General features: G+C 41.2%; 1 protein-coding gene across 1 annotated transcript in view; it reads right to left on the bottom strand.

Moving 5' to 3' along the window:
* LOC115437496 (ras GTPase-activating protein nGAP-like) overlaps positions 1-16860 on the bottom strand; it is an 88630-nt gene that overhangs the window by 20977 nt on the left and 50793 nt on the right. The window contains 2 exon segments of the mRNA XM_030160695.1: positions 9332-9444; positions 15069-15175. Coding sequence (XP_030016555.1) covers positions 9332-9444; positions 15069-15175 — 220 coding nt within the window.

The following is a 16860-nucleotide window of genomic DNA, read 5'->3' on the forward strand; positions in this document are numbered from 1 at the left end:
GGTCCTCTGGTTCAGAACAGACTCAGGTGGAGTTTGTGTTCCGCTGAACAGACCTGGGTCATGCTAGTGTCCCATTAGTAGAAATAACAGGACTCACACAGTCGTCATGGAAACACACAGATGACATCATTAACCCTCCGGTATCACAGACGGCCTTTAACCACCTACAGCGCATAATCTGCACAGTCATAATAATGTCAGGATGGTTTTATACAGTTGGTTTTGACCTTTTTTTTTTAAGCTTTTTTTTTTTTTTTGTATTTCATCAACTTGAGCCATAAACAAAATGCAAAATACTCAATAACGGTCACATTTTAACCCTTAAAATGACAGGTTTGTAATGGAAACAAACCATATTTTTTATGAAAACTACATACTACATAAAAATTGGAACAGTAACATTGGTTCATATCCATTATTATTTTTGGTTCTAGGTCAAATGTTAAACGTTAAATGTGTCAGTGTGTATTTTGTACACACTTGGTAGAAGGGTGTTAGTGTAGGAATTGAACACTGTTTATTATGGGATGGATTTAGTTTTTCCAGAATTTAAACAATCAGACACAAATGAATAACTGTTGAATTCTGACCTAAAACAAACTGTAAAATAATCTGACCTTTAAAAACAGGAAGTGTAAAATGTGTATAATATGCTCACCTGGACACCAGAGGCTTAATTCTCCATAATCTGTATGATTTGTTTGTACTTCCTGACTTCCTGTTTGTTGTTAATGAAACTTGAGTTCCTCAAACCCACTAACTCAACATCATCATGTGCAGTTTTAACAAATGGCTTCAGCTCTAGAGTCAGAACTAGGGATTCAAATTATCGATTAATTCATTAATCATTAGTTGGTTGACCTCATTGATCGATTAACGATTAATTGATAAGCGGTGATTTTCCTGAGAACCTGAATTTCTTTTTCAATACGGTCTATAGGAATAAAAGCTAAATATTATTTTTATACTTCATGATAAATCCATGTCATATTCCTTAATGATTGATTTATTGAACCATTGGATACAGTCAGTGTTTCCTGTGGAATTCATCTGTTGGTGTGGCAGTGTGTAATGAGGGGGTGCACGCACATGCGTTTCATCGGGGGGTGTTACTCCACCGCACTGGAGGATGTGTGCGGGATGGTTGGTAACCTCGTGCTTACGTGTGTCACTTTCCATCCTACTTATAGTACTATAGGGGTATGGGGCGGTGCATTCCGTGCCCCCGCATGAGTGAAAGTGAAACTTTTCGCTCATTTATCTTTTCCTCCTGAAGCTTCGCAAATGCATTACAAACCTGTGTCCTGGATCAGGAGCCTCGAGGATGTTTTCAACTTCTGTCTCACTGACCGTGGACTACACCAACCTCTAGGGAAAACGATCCGATACTGACCCTGCATTTGTGTGTGTATTTATTCAGGGGTGCACCGCTCCCACAAACAGATGAGCCGGTCTGTGTTTGGCTCCACCATGTCCATAAAGACATTCTAACTCATCAACGCCATGATCCGGTTCGATGACCGGCTATCCCAGCTGTGGCGTCGCAGCGCGGACAAACCTGCAGCCTTCAGACACGTGTGGACAGGCGGACAAGGGCAATTAACCAACAATTAATAATTTAATCGAGCAAATTCTTATCAACAATTAATCGTTAGTCAATTAATTGTTTACATCCCTAGTCAGAACACAATAAAATGTCTATGTTAATCCGATAAATGGGTTCAAATATGGTCCTATTTTTATATGTATTACAGTGGGTGAAGGTGGACGTAAATGCATGTATTAATACTGTGCCCCAGGACAAACACAGCCCCCCAGAGTAGGAAGAAGAGGAGGAGAAGGAAAAGGAGGAGGAAGAGGAGAAGGAGAAGGAGGAAGAAGGAGGAGGAGGAGGAAGAGGAGGAAGAAGAGGAAGAGGAGAAGGAGGTAGAAAAGGAGGAGGAAGAGGAGGAGAAAGAGGAGGAAGAAAAGGAGGTAGAAGAGGAGGAAGAGGATTAGGAGAAAGAGGAAGAAGAGGAGGAAGAAGAGGGGGAGGAAGAGGGGGAAGAGGAAGAAGAGGAGGAGGAAGAGGAGGAGGAGAAAGGATGGAGAGGAGGAGGAGGAAGAAGAGAAGGAGGTAGAAGAGGAGGAAGAGGAGGAGAAAGAAGAGGAGGAGGAGAAAGAGGACGAAGAGGAAGAGGAGAAGGAGGTAGAAGAGGAGGAAGAAGAAGAGGAGGAGGAAGAGGAGTCAGCAGTGCCTGAACCCAGACGTGGGCCAGGTGTTCAGTCCACTGTGTTCTGCAGCTGAATCTGTGACATTAAACCACATTAGCGTCAGTTTGTCATAGAACTGATTCATTCTGTTCACGTCGACTATTAAAACCTTTAGGACAAACACACACTGGATATAAACGCATCATCATGATGTCACCTGTCAGTTTCTTATCTGACATGAAGATGGAAGGAGTCTGCTTGTCACCACAGAGACAGAAGTGCTCATCTTTGGACAAAAGAGGTGGAGCTACACAATCCTGAGGTAAGCTAATGCTAATTGATAGCCTCAAAAAACAGTTAAATTGATCAAACACTGAATAACAAAGTCCTTTGAAAGTTCGTTAGTGGAACCTGTGAACCATAAAGTCTGCAGAGGCCAGCACCTAGTGGCCGTCAGTGGTATTACACATGGACGAGGCTGTGGGCGGGGCTTCATGTGGGGTGTTTTTGACCCAGTTTCAAACAGAAACTGAACATTAATTTCACGACGACCCCACAGGAAGTTCACCGTTTCAGACTGAAAATTCACTTTCAGTTCAGTTTTTAAAAAAATACACCTGAGCAAACATCAAACCGACCTGTCTCTCAAAAAACATACACTACCAAAACGGCGGCTTTTCATTGAAGGGTGTTACCATGATGACGGTGCGAAGGTCAATATTAAGCAGAACTGGCTTAATATCGCCGCTTTTAACAGTGCGAAAACTCTGGCTCTAGCATGAGCTTTAGGGTGGTTGTACCGAATGTGGTCTAAACCTGTATCTGGTCCTGGCCTACCAAACCCTGACTCATGACCCCTGACCCCAACAGGACGTCACACCTGTACTGATGAAAATGCAACTTTGCCCATTCCAGAGGTTGTACTTTGACAAACGGATTTAAGGGTGAACCGCAGTAAAAGTTGGAAGAGTCTGATTCTAAGACCATGATGGGGACAAACGACAGAAGTCACGAGGTTTAGCTGAACTCTGTTTCCATGGTGACACAGCGTATTCTGATGTTTGCGTGACATTGATGGATTCCTCTACGACTGGTTACGACCGTCAGAGGAGTCGAATACATTCAACCTGAATGAGCTGCGGTAGTCTCATCCTCAGATATCTGAACTCACATCAGTAATGGGTCTTGGCCCGACCCGAACCCACGGACCCACACCCGACCCACATGCGACCCAAATGCCCGTCGGTGCATGTGCACAGAAAACCTACCTGAACCTCAGGGTTGTGGAGAGCGGAGCTTTACGAGCTCTTCGGAGCAGAGACGATGATGATGAGGGCTGCATCAGGACTGTGATCTGAGACAGGATGTGTGTGTGTGTGTGTGTGTGTGTGTGTGTGTGTGTGTGTGTGTGTGTGTGTGTGTGTGTATGATCCTCCTGTCAGCTGATGTAAAGCTGCACTCACTCTGCATCAAACACACTGAGTCCAACAGCTGCCCAGCAAAGCCTCATGACAGGAAACAGAAAACAGCACAAATCCCCTCAGGATCAGCCCAGGACATGTTAGCTTGGCTTAGCTTAGCACAAACCCTGCACACAGGGGCACACTGCTAAACTAGCCTAGCCTAGCCTAGCTCAGCTCCAGACAGGACACAGAACAGTGGATCTCACAGTAAAATTTACTTACTTACATTTATGTTCATTACATCCGCCAGGAGGTATTGTGATCACTTTGCTTTGTGTGTTTGTTTATGTGTTGGTTTGTTTGTTAGCAACTTTATGGGAAAACTATTCCAACCATCTTTACCAAATTGTCCCCACAGATAGGCCTAGGCCCTGGGACCAACCCATTAAATTTTGGGCCAAATAGGCCAAAGTTCAAGGTCACAGTAAGGTCACAAAATCTCACATTTTCCTCTCTCTCATCATTGAGCAATTTTCGAAAATTCATCAAAAATTTAAAACAACTCCGATTAGCCTCCAACTTGATCCACCCGTAGCTTAGAACAATATCTTGTATCTGGCACAAAATTGTCCACATCCACTGTGGAATGTGGACTCTGTGGACGTTTTAATTTAACATTGAAAATCCCATTTACCACACATTTTTCATTGTAACTCAACAAATATTGATTGGAATTTAATATAATTTGACATACACATGACTGGGACCAAGCTTCAGCTTTTTCTGCTGTATGGAACAACCTGGAAACTGTTAAATTTAAAAAGAAATAGTTGATCTACACATGCACACCGTTCAGGGTGCTTGGCAGAGGTTGGCGTTCTCTGAACACTTGTTTTCATTGTAATATGAAGTTGTTGTTGTTTGTCATTACTCTGTCATTACCTCCGCCCGGAGGTATTGTGATCACTTTGCTTTGTGTGCGTGCATGTTTGTTTGTTTGTTTGTTTGTTAGCAAGATAACTGAAAAAGTTAGGGACAGATTTTCATGAAATTTTCAGGAAATGTTGATACTGGCACAAGGAAGAAATGATTCAATTTTGGAGGTGATGGGGGGGGCGCAGATCTGCCTTGGCGTAGGTCTGTGGTCTCCGAGTGCTTTTCTTGTTGTTGTTTTTCTGTCCTCAATGTCTTGTTAACTATCACTAATAAAAAAAATGTGGACAAATTGTAATAATGGATGTTTGTGTGATTAACTCTTGATAGTGGGGCAGCATAGCTAACCTATTGTGCATTTGTTGATAAAAGCACCAAAATCAGCACAGATGTAGACTGATAGATAGTGAGCAGATATAGATATTGAGCCACCTCAAATTTTGTCTTGAACGGCCATTTTTCAAGATGGCCGCCAATCGCGTTGTGTGAAAATTAATTTAAGCATAGAATTAGACACAGTTGATAAATATTCATGTTCTTGGTGTCTATTTCTATAGTTTGGGATGTGCTGAAGTCATTTTTTGTGGTTCCAGTCTGCTCAGAGGTCAAAATTTTGATTTGATTCAAGGTGGCGCTCAAAATCTGCTTAAAATTGACATTTTGCAATAATGTAATACTTTTCTGTTCAGACTGTGGAACAAGATATCAACATTAGCATTCTTACTGTTGCATTTATGAATTTATTGAAAACTTTTGGCCACTACAAAATTTTACATGGCAGTTGTTTTCCAACATGGCAGCAGTAACTGTTCTCTGACAGTTTATGATCAAGATATTGTCACCGGCTCATGGTTCTTTCCAGTGATCAGAAGTCCTTCCTGTGAGCAGTCTCCCTCACACACACACAGACGTGTGCATTTAAGGTCAGGTTAGACTAATTATGCTAATTAGTCTAATTAGAATGTTATGTCTTGCACAATTTCAAGTACTGGTTCTTCCCTGGTCTTTCCTGACCATTTACAGTAGGTGGGGGGCTTAATATCAAATACCACATTAGCCCTGATTTTCTGGTGCTACAAGATATCTAAGCACTCCTGTGTAATTTTGTTGAAATTTTTGTCCAAACACCCCCCGAAAATTACTTTTTTAACTCTGAAAATCGCAACTTTCACAGATTCTCCACTCTTTTGTCCAGTGCAGTGTGTAAATCTGTTCATGATGGGACATTTAATGATCTTGTCAGTACCATATTGTATTGTAAGAGTACTTCGTACTATGAACAGTCTAATGTCAAGTTCATGTTGGGGGTTAAAGGTCACCAAAATGCCTTGTTTTTTTTTCAAAAATTCATACCATTCCGACATTTATCAAATCTGTCCTCAGTTCTGTTCCCTCTGGTTTCCTGGTGGGATCCCCCAAGGCCTTTGGCCCTTTACAGACACATTACGGACTAAATATTAAAACATGGACATTCCATTTGAATTTGCCGCCATTAGTGTAGAGGAAACACTAGCACACATTTTGGCGGGAATCACTAACACTTCATTCATTCATTCATTTTCTGAACCCCCTTTATCCTCACTAGGGTCACAGGGGTCACTTGGAGCCTATCCCAGCTACTTATGGGTGAAGGCGGGGTTCACCCTGGACATGTGACCAGTTCATCACAGACTGAACATATAGAGACAATCACTGTCACATTCACACCTGGGGGATTCAGATGAACCCATTAACCTATCAGTGCATGTGTTTGGATGGTGGGAGGAGCCAGAGTACCAGAGAGAACCCACACAGACACGGGGAGAACATGTAAACTCCACACAGAAAGGTCCCACCCCCATGGACTGGTGTTGGAATCGAACCCAGGACCTTCTGTCTGTGAGGCACGAGGTCTATCCACTGCACCATCACTAACACTACATTACAACCCATTGTCATGGAGCTACAAGTATTGCAACAGGACATTCATTCATTTTCTGAACCCGCTTTATCCTCACTAGGGTCACGGGGGTCACTTGCGGCTGAGATGGCTCAGTATCCAGATCTCTTCAGAATATTAATGTCTACGTGTGTGCCAAATTTCATGCTTTTATCACAAAATGCACAATTGTTATGGATATTTTGGTTAAGCTGCCCCACTATGAATAAAAAGACTGATATTTTTTTTTTTTTTTTTTTATTAAATCAGACTTGTACTCAGCTTTTAAAGGAAGTTTACAAGATTTTTAAGCTGTACTAACTTAATATACTAACATGTTAAGCCAGAAATGTCTGTTCAAAATCAATATGTTATTAAGTTAAGACTGTTTTCCTTGTTTTTCATTTAGACCAACTTAATAAAATAACTTAACTGATTTAAATGTGTACATGTAACAAACTTAATTTTTTAAGCAGAGAAAGCTCTTGATTTTAAGCTCAATTTACTAACCCCATGAGTCATTTTTTTTAGTGTACTAACATTGTCCGTGTTGCATTTGATGGTATCTGTATTTGTCCCTGTGAGTATTTGTGTGTATTTTGTGTGGTTTTGTGTAACTGGAGGTCTACAGGTGGAAATAAGCCTTAGGATATAATCTGACATTTTTACATTTGTTTTTACATGTTAATTAATATGCATTGTTCCTCCTTTTCCTAAATAAATAAAACTAAAGGAAAAATGATTTTGTTCAACAGCTCAAAACACTGAGAACACGAGAGGAAATGGACTGATTTAGAAATGACGTTCTGATCTAAATGACAAAAGAACTAATTTATGTTGGATTTATAATGAACTGACGTGTACAGATGGCTCCACATTTTAGATGAAAATAATAAAGTTCTAAAAGAACCTTTAAGAGAACGGATTGACCTGTCTGTTCTAGTGGGTCCTGAAGCCGACAGATGAAGAACCAGAACCACAGACAAACACAGGAAAAAGAAAAGAACTGGACCAGTGACAGAGGACACCTAGACCAGAACCAGAACCAGAGAAGGAAATCCATCACAGCATCAGCCTGGCTCCAGCTCCTGGTCCAGGTATGGATCCAAACCCATCAGGGCATTTGCTCTTTATCCAAATACAAGACTTTTTCCAAACTGCTGTTTTCCCCAGACCTCCACCTTCTGAACTTTTAAACTTCATGTTCTTTTAAACTTCATGTTCTTTTAAACTTCATGTTCTTTTTTTATTCTTGTTACCTCCGCCAGGAGGTATTGTGATCACTTTGCTTTGTGTGTTTGCGTGCATGTTTGTTTGTTAGCAAGATAACTCAAAAAGTTATGGATGGACTTTCAGGAAATTTTCAGGAAATGTTTATACTGGCACAAGGAAGAAATGATTGATTTTGGTGGTGATCGGTGGAGGCAGATCTGTCTTGGCAGAGGTCTGCGCTCTCCGAGTGCTTTTCTTGTGTTCCTACTGTTTTGGTTCAGATCGTACCTGTTGAGTGTAGTACAAAAGTTCATTTTAATGAATGAACAAATGTTCAGAGAATGCAAACCTTCGCTAAGCACCCCGAACGGTGTGCATGTGTAGATCGACTGTTTCTTTTTAAATTTAAGTTTCAAGGTTGTCCCATACAGTAGAAAAAGCTGAAGCTTGGTCCCAGTCATGTGTATGTCAAATTATATTAAATTCCAATCAATATTTGTTGAGTTACAATGAAAAATGTGTGGTAAATGGGATTTTCAATGTTAAATTGAAATGTCCACAGAGTCCACATTCCACAGTGGATGTGGACAATTTTGTGCCAGATACAAGATATTGTTATAAGCTACGGGTGGATCAAACTGGAGGCTAATCGAAGTCATTCTGAATTTTTGATGAACTTTCGAAAATTGCTCAATGATGAGAGATAGGAAAATATGAGACTTTGTGACCTTACTGTGACCTTGAATTTTGACCTACTTAGCCCAAAATTTAATGGGTTGGTCCCAGGGCCTAGGCCTAACTGTGGATACAATTTGGTAAAGATGGTTGGAATAGTTTTCCCATAAAGTTGCTAACAAACAAACACACAAGACAAAGTGATCACAATACCTCCTGGCGGAGGTAATGAATGAATGAATAATTCACAGTAAATTCTGTTTCACTGACAAACATTTTCAAACCCATGAAAATCCTAAAAGCGCAGGAAATCACACAAACCAGTTGGACTGGATTAATTCCATTAGTGAAGTCAGACCAGCTTTGATATGTTTCCTCATGTTTTTCTGATCATGGGTCTATGAACAAACTCTAAAACTCAACTCTGACACAAACTGTCTGTAAGACTTTTCAAGGTCTGGAAAACAGTGTTGGAAAATTCCAGACTTTTAAAGACTTTCAAGACCTGCACAAGAACCCGACCATCCACGCAGAGGAGACTCTACTGTCACAGACCAGCCTGACCCGGGTAAATGCAGACCAGCCCAACCCGGTTCAAAGCAGACCGGCCCGACCCGGGTAACGCAGACCAGCCCAACCCGGGTAAATGCAAACCGGCCTGACCCAGGTAAATGCAGACCTGCCCGACCTGGGTAAACGCAGACCAGTCTGACCCGGTTCAACGCAGACCATCCCGACCCCGGTAAATGCAGACCGGCCCAACCCGGTTCAACACAGACCAACCCAACCGGGTAACGCAGACCGGCCTGACCCGGGTAATCGCAGACCGGCCCGACCCGGGTAATCACAGACCGGCCCGGGTAATCGCAGACCAGCCCAACCCAGGTAAACGCAGACCGGCCCAACCCGGGCAATCGCAGACCGGCCCGACCCGGGTAAACACAGACTGGCCCGACCCGGTTCGAAGCAGACCAGCCTGACCCAGTTCTGAACATACCTGTCTGGATCTGCAGGTCTCAGTGAAGGCAGTCTGAAGCTGGTGTTCCGGTCCAGTTTGGTCTGACTCTTGGTTCTCTTGATGGACCCTTTGAGGCGTTTACTGAAGAACCCCTGGAACACAAACACACACACATGGACTGTGGTTTCATGGTTCAGTTCAGATCTTCTGTTTCTATTGGACATGTTTCTGTCTGCTCTTACTGTTCATGTTGGCATGATGGTGGCGCAGTTCCACTTCTGTTTCTATATTATGTCTGAGCTCTGACTTTCAGGGTCAGAACCCTTTAAACCCTAAACCTAAAATGGTCTGCTTGGACTTTTTTTATTATTTTGACCAAAAGATTAGAAAATATGTTGTGAGTCCGTTTGTCCGTTTTTCCAGAAGACTTTTTTTCCCCAGATCTTTCAAAATCTAGCGATCATTAACATTTTACTGCATGTTGTAATTCAGCTAAAACAGCTTCTGCTTCACCTTCTACTACAGGTATGAGTGAAATTACTGTAACGACCCAATAAAGACAATAAAGTGCAACATCTCAGGTTTCAGAAACTGTTGGAATTTTTCCACTTGCACAAACGTGACAGTTCCATCCATCCAAACTGCAGATGTGCAGGGTGTATCAGCCCTGACACGTCAGGGTTTAAAGCAGGGGTGTCAAACATGCGTCAAGGGGGCCAAATGCGTCCCCCCAAAGGTTCCAATCTGGCCCCTGGGATGAATTTGCAAAGTGTAAAAATTCCAGTCAAGGCTGTGGAACTCATTTTAGTTCAGGTTCCACATACAGACCAATATGATCTACAGTCAAATAATAACAGCAGAATAACCGACAAAAAAGAATGACTCCAGATTTTCTTCTGGGTTTGATATGAAAAAAATAATATTACATTATGTCTATAAATAATGACAACTTCACATTTTTGTCTTTGTTTTAGTGCATGTGAACAACCTGAAATGTCTAAAGAAAATTCAACACAATTTGAACTATTTTCTTCCTGTTCCTCAGTGTTTAGTGTCTTTGTAGATCTGATCCATAATACACATGTAGAAATGGTAAGCTGAGGCAGAATATTGTTACAATTGCACTGATTTTTCTTGAGAAATTTCAGTTTTTTCAGGTTATTCAAATCTTTTTTGTTTGGATAGTTTATAAAGTAAGTATTTTCATAATTTAATGGGGTTTTTTTGCACTAAAACACAGACAAAAATTTGTAGTTGTCATTATTTATAGGTTATTCTGTTATTTTACTGGTCTGACCCAGTGGAGATCAGATCAGGCTGAATGTGGAACCTGAAAGAACATGAGTTTAAGAGCCCTGCTGTAGATAATGACTCCAAATTTAAATCAAAATTTTATTGTAAAAAGTCTGAATTGGATCGATACCAGATCGGTATCGGCAAAACTAATCCCCAAAAAAATCGGATCAGCAGCAAAAAAAAATCCAGATCGGGACATCACTAATCGAGAGTGCATCGATAACACTGTGCAACAAAAAGTAACTTGTCGTCTGCTACTCAAGGAATATGATGTCTTCTTAACTGATTTCTGGTCACTAAAAACGAAACTGCAATCAGAATCTGGCCATCACGTCAGGTTTTTAAGTTATATGCATTTTTATAAAGTAGCCCATATGCGGTATTTGACGATTTATTGTTACGCTATAAAACAGACTTGAATGCTTCATGACTATTTATTTGCATCTTATTTGGCTAACAATGATTGATTGAACATGTGCAATATTGAGTAAATCAAGAACATGTATCAGAACATGCAATGCAAACTAGAAAAATCTTATTATAAAATAGAACTTAAACACTCAATATCTTAATTATGGCCAATGTCAGTTGTTTTTAAAGTGTTTGATGCATTTACTCTTACGCTTGTGGGAGGTGTGGGTTTCTCGCTGAAGAAACCAGCAATAATCCCCCATCATATTTGAGTTGAACTGTCCTTGATACCTGTTTTCCATAACTGAAATATCTTGGTGAAACCGTTCTCCATGCTCATCACTTACATCACCCATATTGGGTGGAAAAAAATCAAGATGAGAATGCAAGAAGTGCATTTTAAGTGACATTCTACAACCCATTTGCTGATAGGCTTGAAGCATGTTGTCAGCTATTTCAGCATACTGTTCACTTCTTTGGTTCCCAAGAAAGTTCTGCACAACCAGCACAAATGCTTCCCATGCTGCAAGTTCCAAAGGACTGAGCCTAGTTTTAAACTCATTGTCTTTCACCATTTCACGTATTTGGGGCCCAATGAATATGCCTGCCTTCAGCTTAGCATCAGATTTCTCCTTGCCAAACTTCCTTTTGAGACACTGAAAACCTTCACCATTATGATCCATTGCTTATACAAAATTTTTCATAAGACCTAATTTAATATGAAGTGGTGGCAGGAAGATTTTCTGTGGATCTACCAATGGCTTATGCTGGACATTGTACCTACCAATAGTGTGTTCTAGTCTTACTGGCCAGTCTTTCACAGAGTAATGATTTCTGTCATCACGACTGTCCCAAAGACACAAGAAGCACATATGTTTCGTGTAGCCTAACTGCAGACCTGTGAGAAGGGAAACCACTTTGAGATCACCACAGATATTCCACTTGTGAACCGAGTAATTAATCAGTTTCAGCAGAATTTCCATTGACTCGTATGTTTCTTTCATTCCTACAGCATGGGCTAAAGGAACGGATGGTTTAATATTACCATTGTGGAGCAGTACAGCTTTGAGGCTTACTTTGCTGGAGTCAATGAAGAGTCTCCACTCATCGGCCACATGTTCATATCCTAGCTCATGCATAAGACCATTGACATCCAGGCAGAAGCACACATTATTTTCTGTGTTATAGAACACAGCTAAGCTTGTATGGCGATCCCTGAAGTGGGAAATTTTGGTGCCCGTCTGCAGGAGGTTCCACTGTTGTAGTCGAGATCCCAAAATTTCAGACTTTTCTTTGGATAGTGCCAGGTCTCTCACTATGTCATTGAGCTCTTCTTGACTGAGCAAGTGAGGCTTCTTTTCCTGAAATTCAGGTTCATTCATTTCATCAGCATCAGTTCCATTGCTCTCTTCATCATCAGTGTTACTCTCAATTGCAGCAGCTGCTGGAGGTACTGGCACAGGATTCTCTAAGTCATGAGGAACTGGCTTAAGAGCAGACATACAATCTGGATACACAATGCTTGACTTGTTTTTTTTAGAGAATCCAGCAATATTTGTCATACAGAAGTAGCAGTCAGAAGCATGGCTTGTTGGCTCTCGCCATACCATTGGCACAGCAAATGGCATACCTTTCCTTTTGCCATTTAACCACTGTGTAAGGCCTGAATTACACACAGTACAACAAATATGGGGTGCCCAGCCTTTATCTTGGTCTCCAACTTACATCCAAAGTAATACTGTGTAGGCAGTTTTCACTCTGTCAGCAAGGTTTTTACGCTGGCCACGTGGAGTGTATTTGCCACAAATATAGCAAAAGTTATCAGGGTGATTTACACAGCGACGCCTCTCCATTTTGCTCTTATTAGTGAAAAAGATTATGTGATTGTAAAACTATATGTTGTAAAATGAAGAGCTATTCTATGCATGAAAGACACCTTAACTTTCAAGAGCTTGTTGAGCCAAAATACTTTTATTCTCTTGCATTTACACGGCCATCATTATTATGCGGTTATTCATTAAAAATAAAGCCTATCTATAACAAGAAATCCTGATGTGCTGGCAAAATTTCGACTTCAGATTAGAACTCAGTGGACATGATATAGCCTATAACACATGTTTTCACCCCAGTAGCAAAATCTCTGTTGACCAGTGTAATCCACAATAATATTAAATATCGCAATAGTTCGCCGTATTGGTATATTGTCACAGTCCTACATTATTTATAATTAAAAGCACTTTCAAGCAGTTAAACTGAAATTCAAGCACTTTTCAGACCTTGAAACACATTCAAGCATTTTCAAGGATTTCAAGCACCCGTACCAATCCAGTTAACGGTTAAATACACCTGTTGCAATGGTGACAGTTCTTCTACCAAACAGCGGGAACAGTCCCGGGCTTTGGGCCGAGGACCGGTTCTAGAGGCAGCTGATACCGATCTGATCAAAGTGGCTGTTGTTGAGTGGAAATAAAAGAGCGACGGCGAGCAGAGGGAAGGGAGCGGCCTCATTTCCTGAGATATTAATAACCTCAAACGCATCACCCTCCTCACTCATTGGCTGGTATCGAAGTGAAGGCTCATGGGAGGAAACGGCTCCGGAGCGTCTTCAGATGTGCTGCTTCATTCAGACCTAATGACCGATTACACAGATTGATCCTCATTATGGGATGTTTGGACGGTGCTCCCAGCATGCTCTCTGTCTGTATCAACTGAGAGTCCAGACTAAAAATAGTCCATCTGACCTGGGATCAGCCACAACTCTGACTTTAGGGAAGGTTTTGTTTGGGTCCGACCACCACATGCTGATCACATCCCAATACAAAAAACAAAGCGAAGACGTGACTGAACTAAACGTCCTGCTGTTCCACTTCTGAACCTCAGACAAGTCTCATCTGTCAGACGAAAATAGAGCAGCCACCGCTCAAATAGGAGAAAGAATCAAAGAGCAGCAGCACCGACAATAATCACATCATGTGTTCAGAATCATGTTTGGAGCATCAGGAGCATTTACAGCACCACGGTAATGACTGAAGCCCATTCAAGGGTAAAAGTATAGACACTGAGACTAGATCAGACTACATCTAGTCTGGAGTAAAGCTGCAACCGATTAATCGATTAGCTGCTTGAAGCCAATGCAAAAATTCCTGATTCGATTAATTGACTCAAATTGATTGAAGGGAGATATTCTATTACAGTTTTCCTGAATTAAAGCTTCTTTGTGTGTCACAATAAGTTCGTGTGAAATACAACAGTGGAGCCAATGTTTAACAGCAGAGAAATAAAGGAAACAAAACTTTGATTCAGGAGAATTGTGGTTGAATGATAGTTTTGGATCACTTTGTGTCAATGAATTGGTTGCAGCTCTAGTCTGGAGCGCTGAATGGAATTACAGGATTCTTGTTTTTTATCTACAATTTACACAAAGTGCAGTTCCCTCTTCTGTCCATAAGGGGTCATCTTTACATGTTCATATTTAAACATTTCTGCAACAGAAAAGGACATTGTGCTTGTTATTTTATTCATTTTTTTTTTTTTTCTAAATAAACCTGGTTTTAATTATCCTCCTCAGACCAAGCTATGTGTTTTCTGTCCACATTGGTGGACAAGAATTTCACAAGTTTATACAAAAAAAAAAAAAAAAGAAACTGTCCACCACAAAGGACATTCCATAAAAAATTTAAAAACTGCATCTGAAAAAACTGTTGCCTCATGATGTTCCCAATATACATACTTATTTAATAAAAAAGAACAAAAAAGCTGGTACTTTGCTGACATTTCCTGGGCCTCAGGAGGTTATTTCAGCGTGTATTAGTATTTTTTGAACATTTTGAGCACATTTCAACAATACAGTGATAATAATAATGATAACCGTGATAACTTTGGTCACAATAACCGTGATATGAAATGTTCACATTTTTACATCTCCACTCATTACTTAAATGTGACGGTGGACGAGGCTCAGACGTCCACACCAATGGGACACATGACAGATCTGAATGAGTCCTGATGAACAGAACTAGGACTCAGGGGACATGTTCAGGTACGCTGGGAGATTTCAGTTTCTACTCACCGGGACTTTGAAGGGTGATGAGTTTGGGTTGTCCACAGGGTTGATGGTCTTCTCTGAACCCAGACCAGAAATACTCCTCCTCCTCGGAGACCGCTCTGAAGACACCTCTGATAGGACAGAAGGAGACGGACAGTTACAGCCAATCAGCATCAGCTCGGACATGGACAGAGGACATGGACGGAGGACATGGACAAACATGTGGAGGTGGGTGGGTCTGAACATCTTTCAGTTCAGATCCCATCTGAGACAAAATGCTGCTCCAGTGCCCATGAGCAAAGAGCAGCTCCATCGTCAGACTGACCAGTGTGTAGTTGTTCACGGGTTCAGTACAGTTCAACGACAGAACACTCCAGTGTTTGACACAAACACATGCAACAGGTTCAGATGCTTTGGGAACAGAAAATAATAATAGTAGTAATAATAATAATAATAATAATAATAATAACTATTTATATAGCACCTTTACACAGAACCAGCACCGAAGAACAGCTGCACATTACTGAGAAGGGAAAATAGTCTAAAGCCGTCCTCCGGGACAGTGTCCTGAACCTCTCCTCTGGGACAGTGTCTCTGACCCATGAGCATCAATTTCTCTGCTAATGTTGCCCTTCTGCTAGCGTTAGCCCTTCTGCTAACGTTAGCCCTTCTGCTAACGTTAGCCCTTCTGCTAACATTAACCCTTCTGCTAATGTTAACCCTAAATGATAAGTTGAAGCATAATATTGTTAAAATTGCACTAAATTTTCTTAAGTTTTTTAATTTCAATTTCAGTGTTTCCAGGTTATTCACTTTTTTTTGTTTGGATAGTTTTAAAATTAAGTATTTTCATAATTTAATGGGTTTTTTTTGCACTAAAACACAGACAAAAATTTGCAGTTGTCATTATTTATAGGTTATTCTGTTATTATTTTACTGGTCTGGCCCACTGGAGATCAAATTGGGCTGAATGTGGAACCTGAAAGAAAATGAGTTTGAGAGCCTTGATCTTAGTAAACATGTCCCACTGGTTTCATTTGATCTTCAGCTCATTAAATAGCGGGTCTGTCCAAATGTTCACGTCCTGGTGGGAGTGGTCAGCGTGTTAGCATGAATGCTACTAGGCTAACTAACGTGTGCCTTTCCACCTGCAGAGTTTGTTGAACAGGTTGCTTTTGTACGTCTGTGATCTGCACCCACTCTGATTTCCACAGATGTTTCAGAGAAGGGGGCTCAAACATACAGCCCGTGGACCCAAACGGGCCAAAATGGTTCCACTGTTGGCATCAGTGTCCTCTGCTGACATTTGACGGTTCTGTACAGTTGGTCCAAATGCTGACAGAACACGGTGTTAAACCTCCAACACAATGATCTGCACCTCAGAAGGTTCATTAATGTCACCCACGAAAATCAGAACTTCTACTAAAACTCACACTGATCTGGGATTTATTAATGATATCAGCTGATATCAGTGATTATCACCATGACATGTTTGTCCGAAGCATTGGATGTGAATGTTATGAACCATCAAAGATACTTCAGAAATACTCCGGTGCATCTATCTCATGATGCTCTGTGGCAGTGTGGCTTTGTTAGACTGACTTTATGCAACAGGGCGACACTGACAGTGAACGCAGCATAGACAGTGAACGCAACACAGACAATGAACACAGCGGAGACAGTGAATGCAGCAGAGACAGATGTAAGACAGTGAATGCAGCGGAGACAGTAAACGCAGTGGAGACAGATGTGAGGCAGTGAACGCAGCACAGACAGTGAACGCAGCACAGACAGTGAACGCAGCAGAGACAGATGT

Source organism: Sphaeramia orbicularis, chromosome 17 (genome assembly GCF_902148855.1).
Source record: "Sphaeramia orbicularis chromosome 17, fSphaOr1.1, whole genome shotgun sequence".
Lineage (NCBI taxonomy): Eukaryota > Metazoa > Chordata > Actinopteri > Kurtiformes > Apogonidae > Sphaeramia > Sphaeramia orbicularis.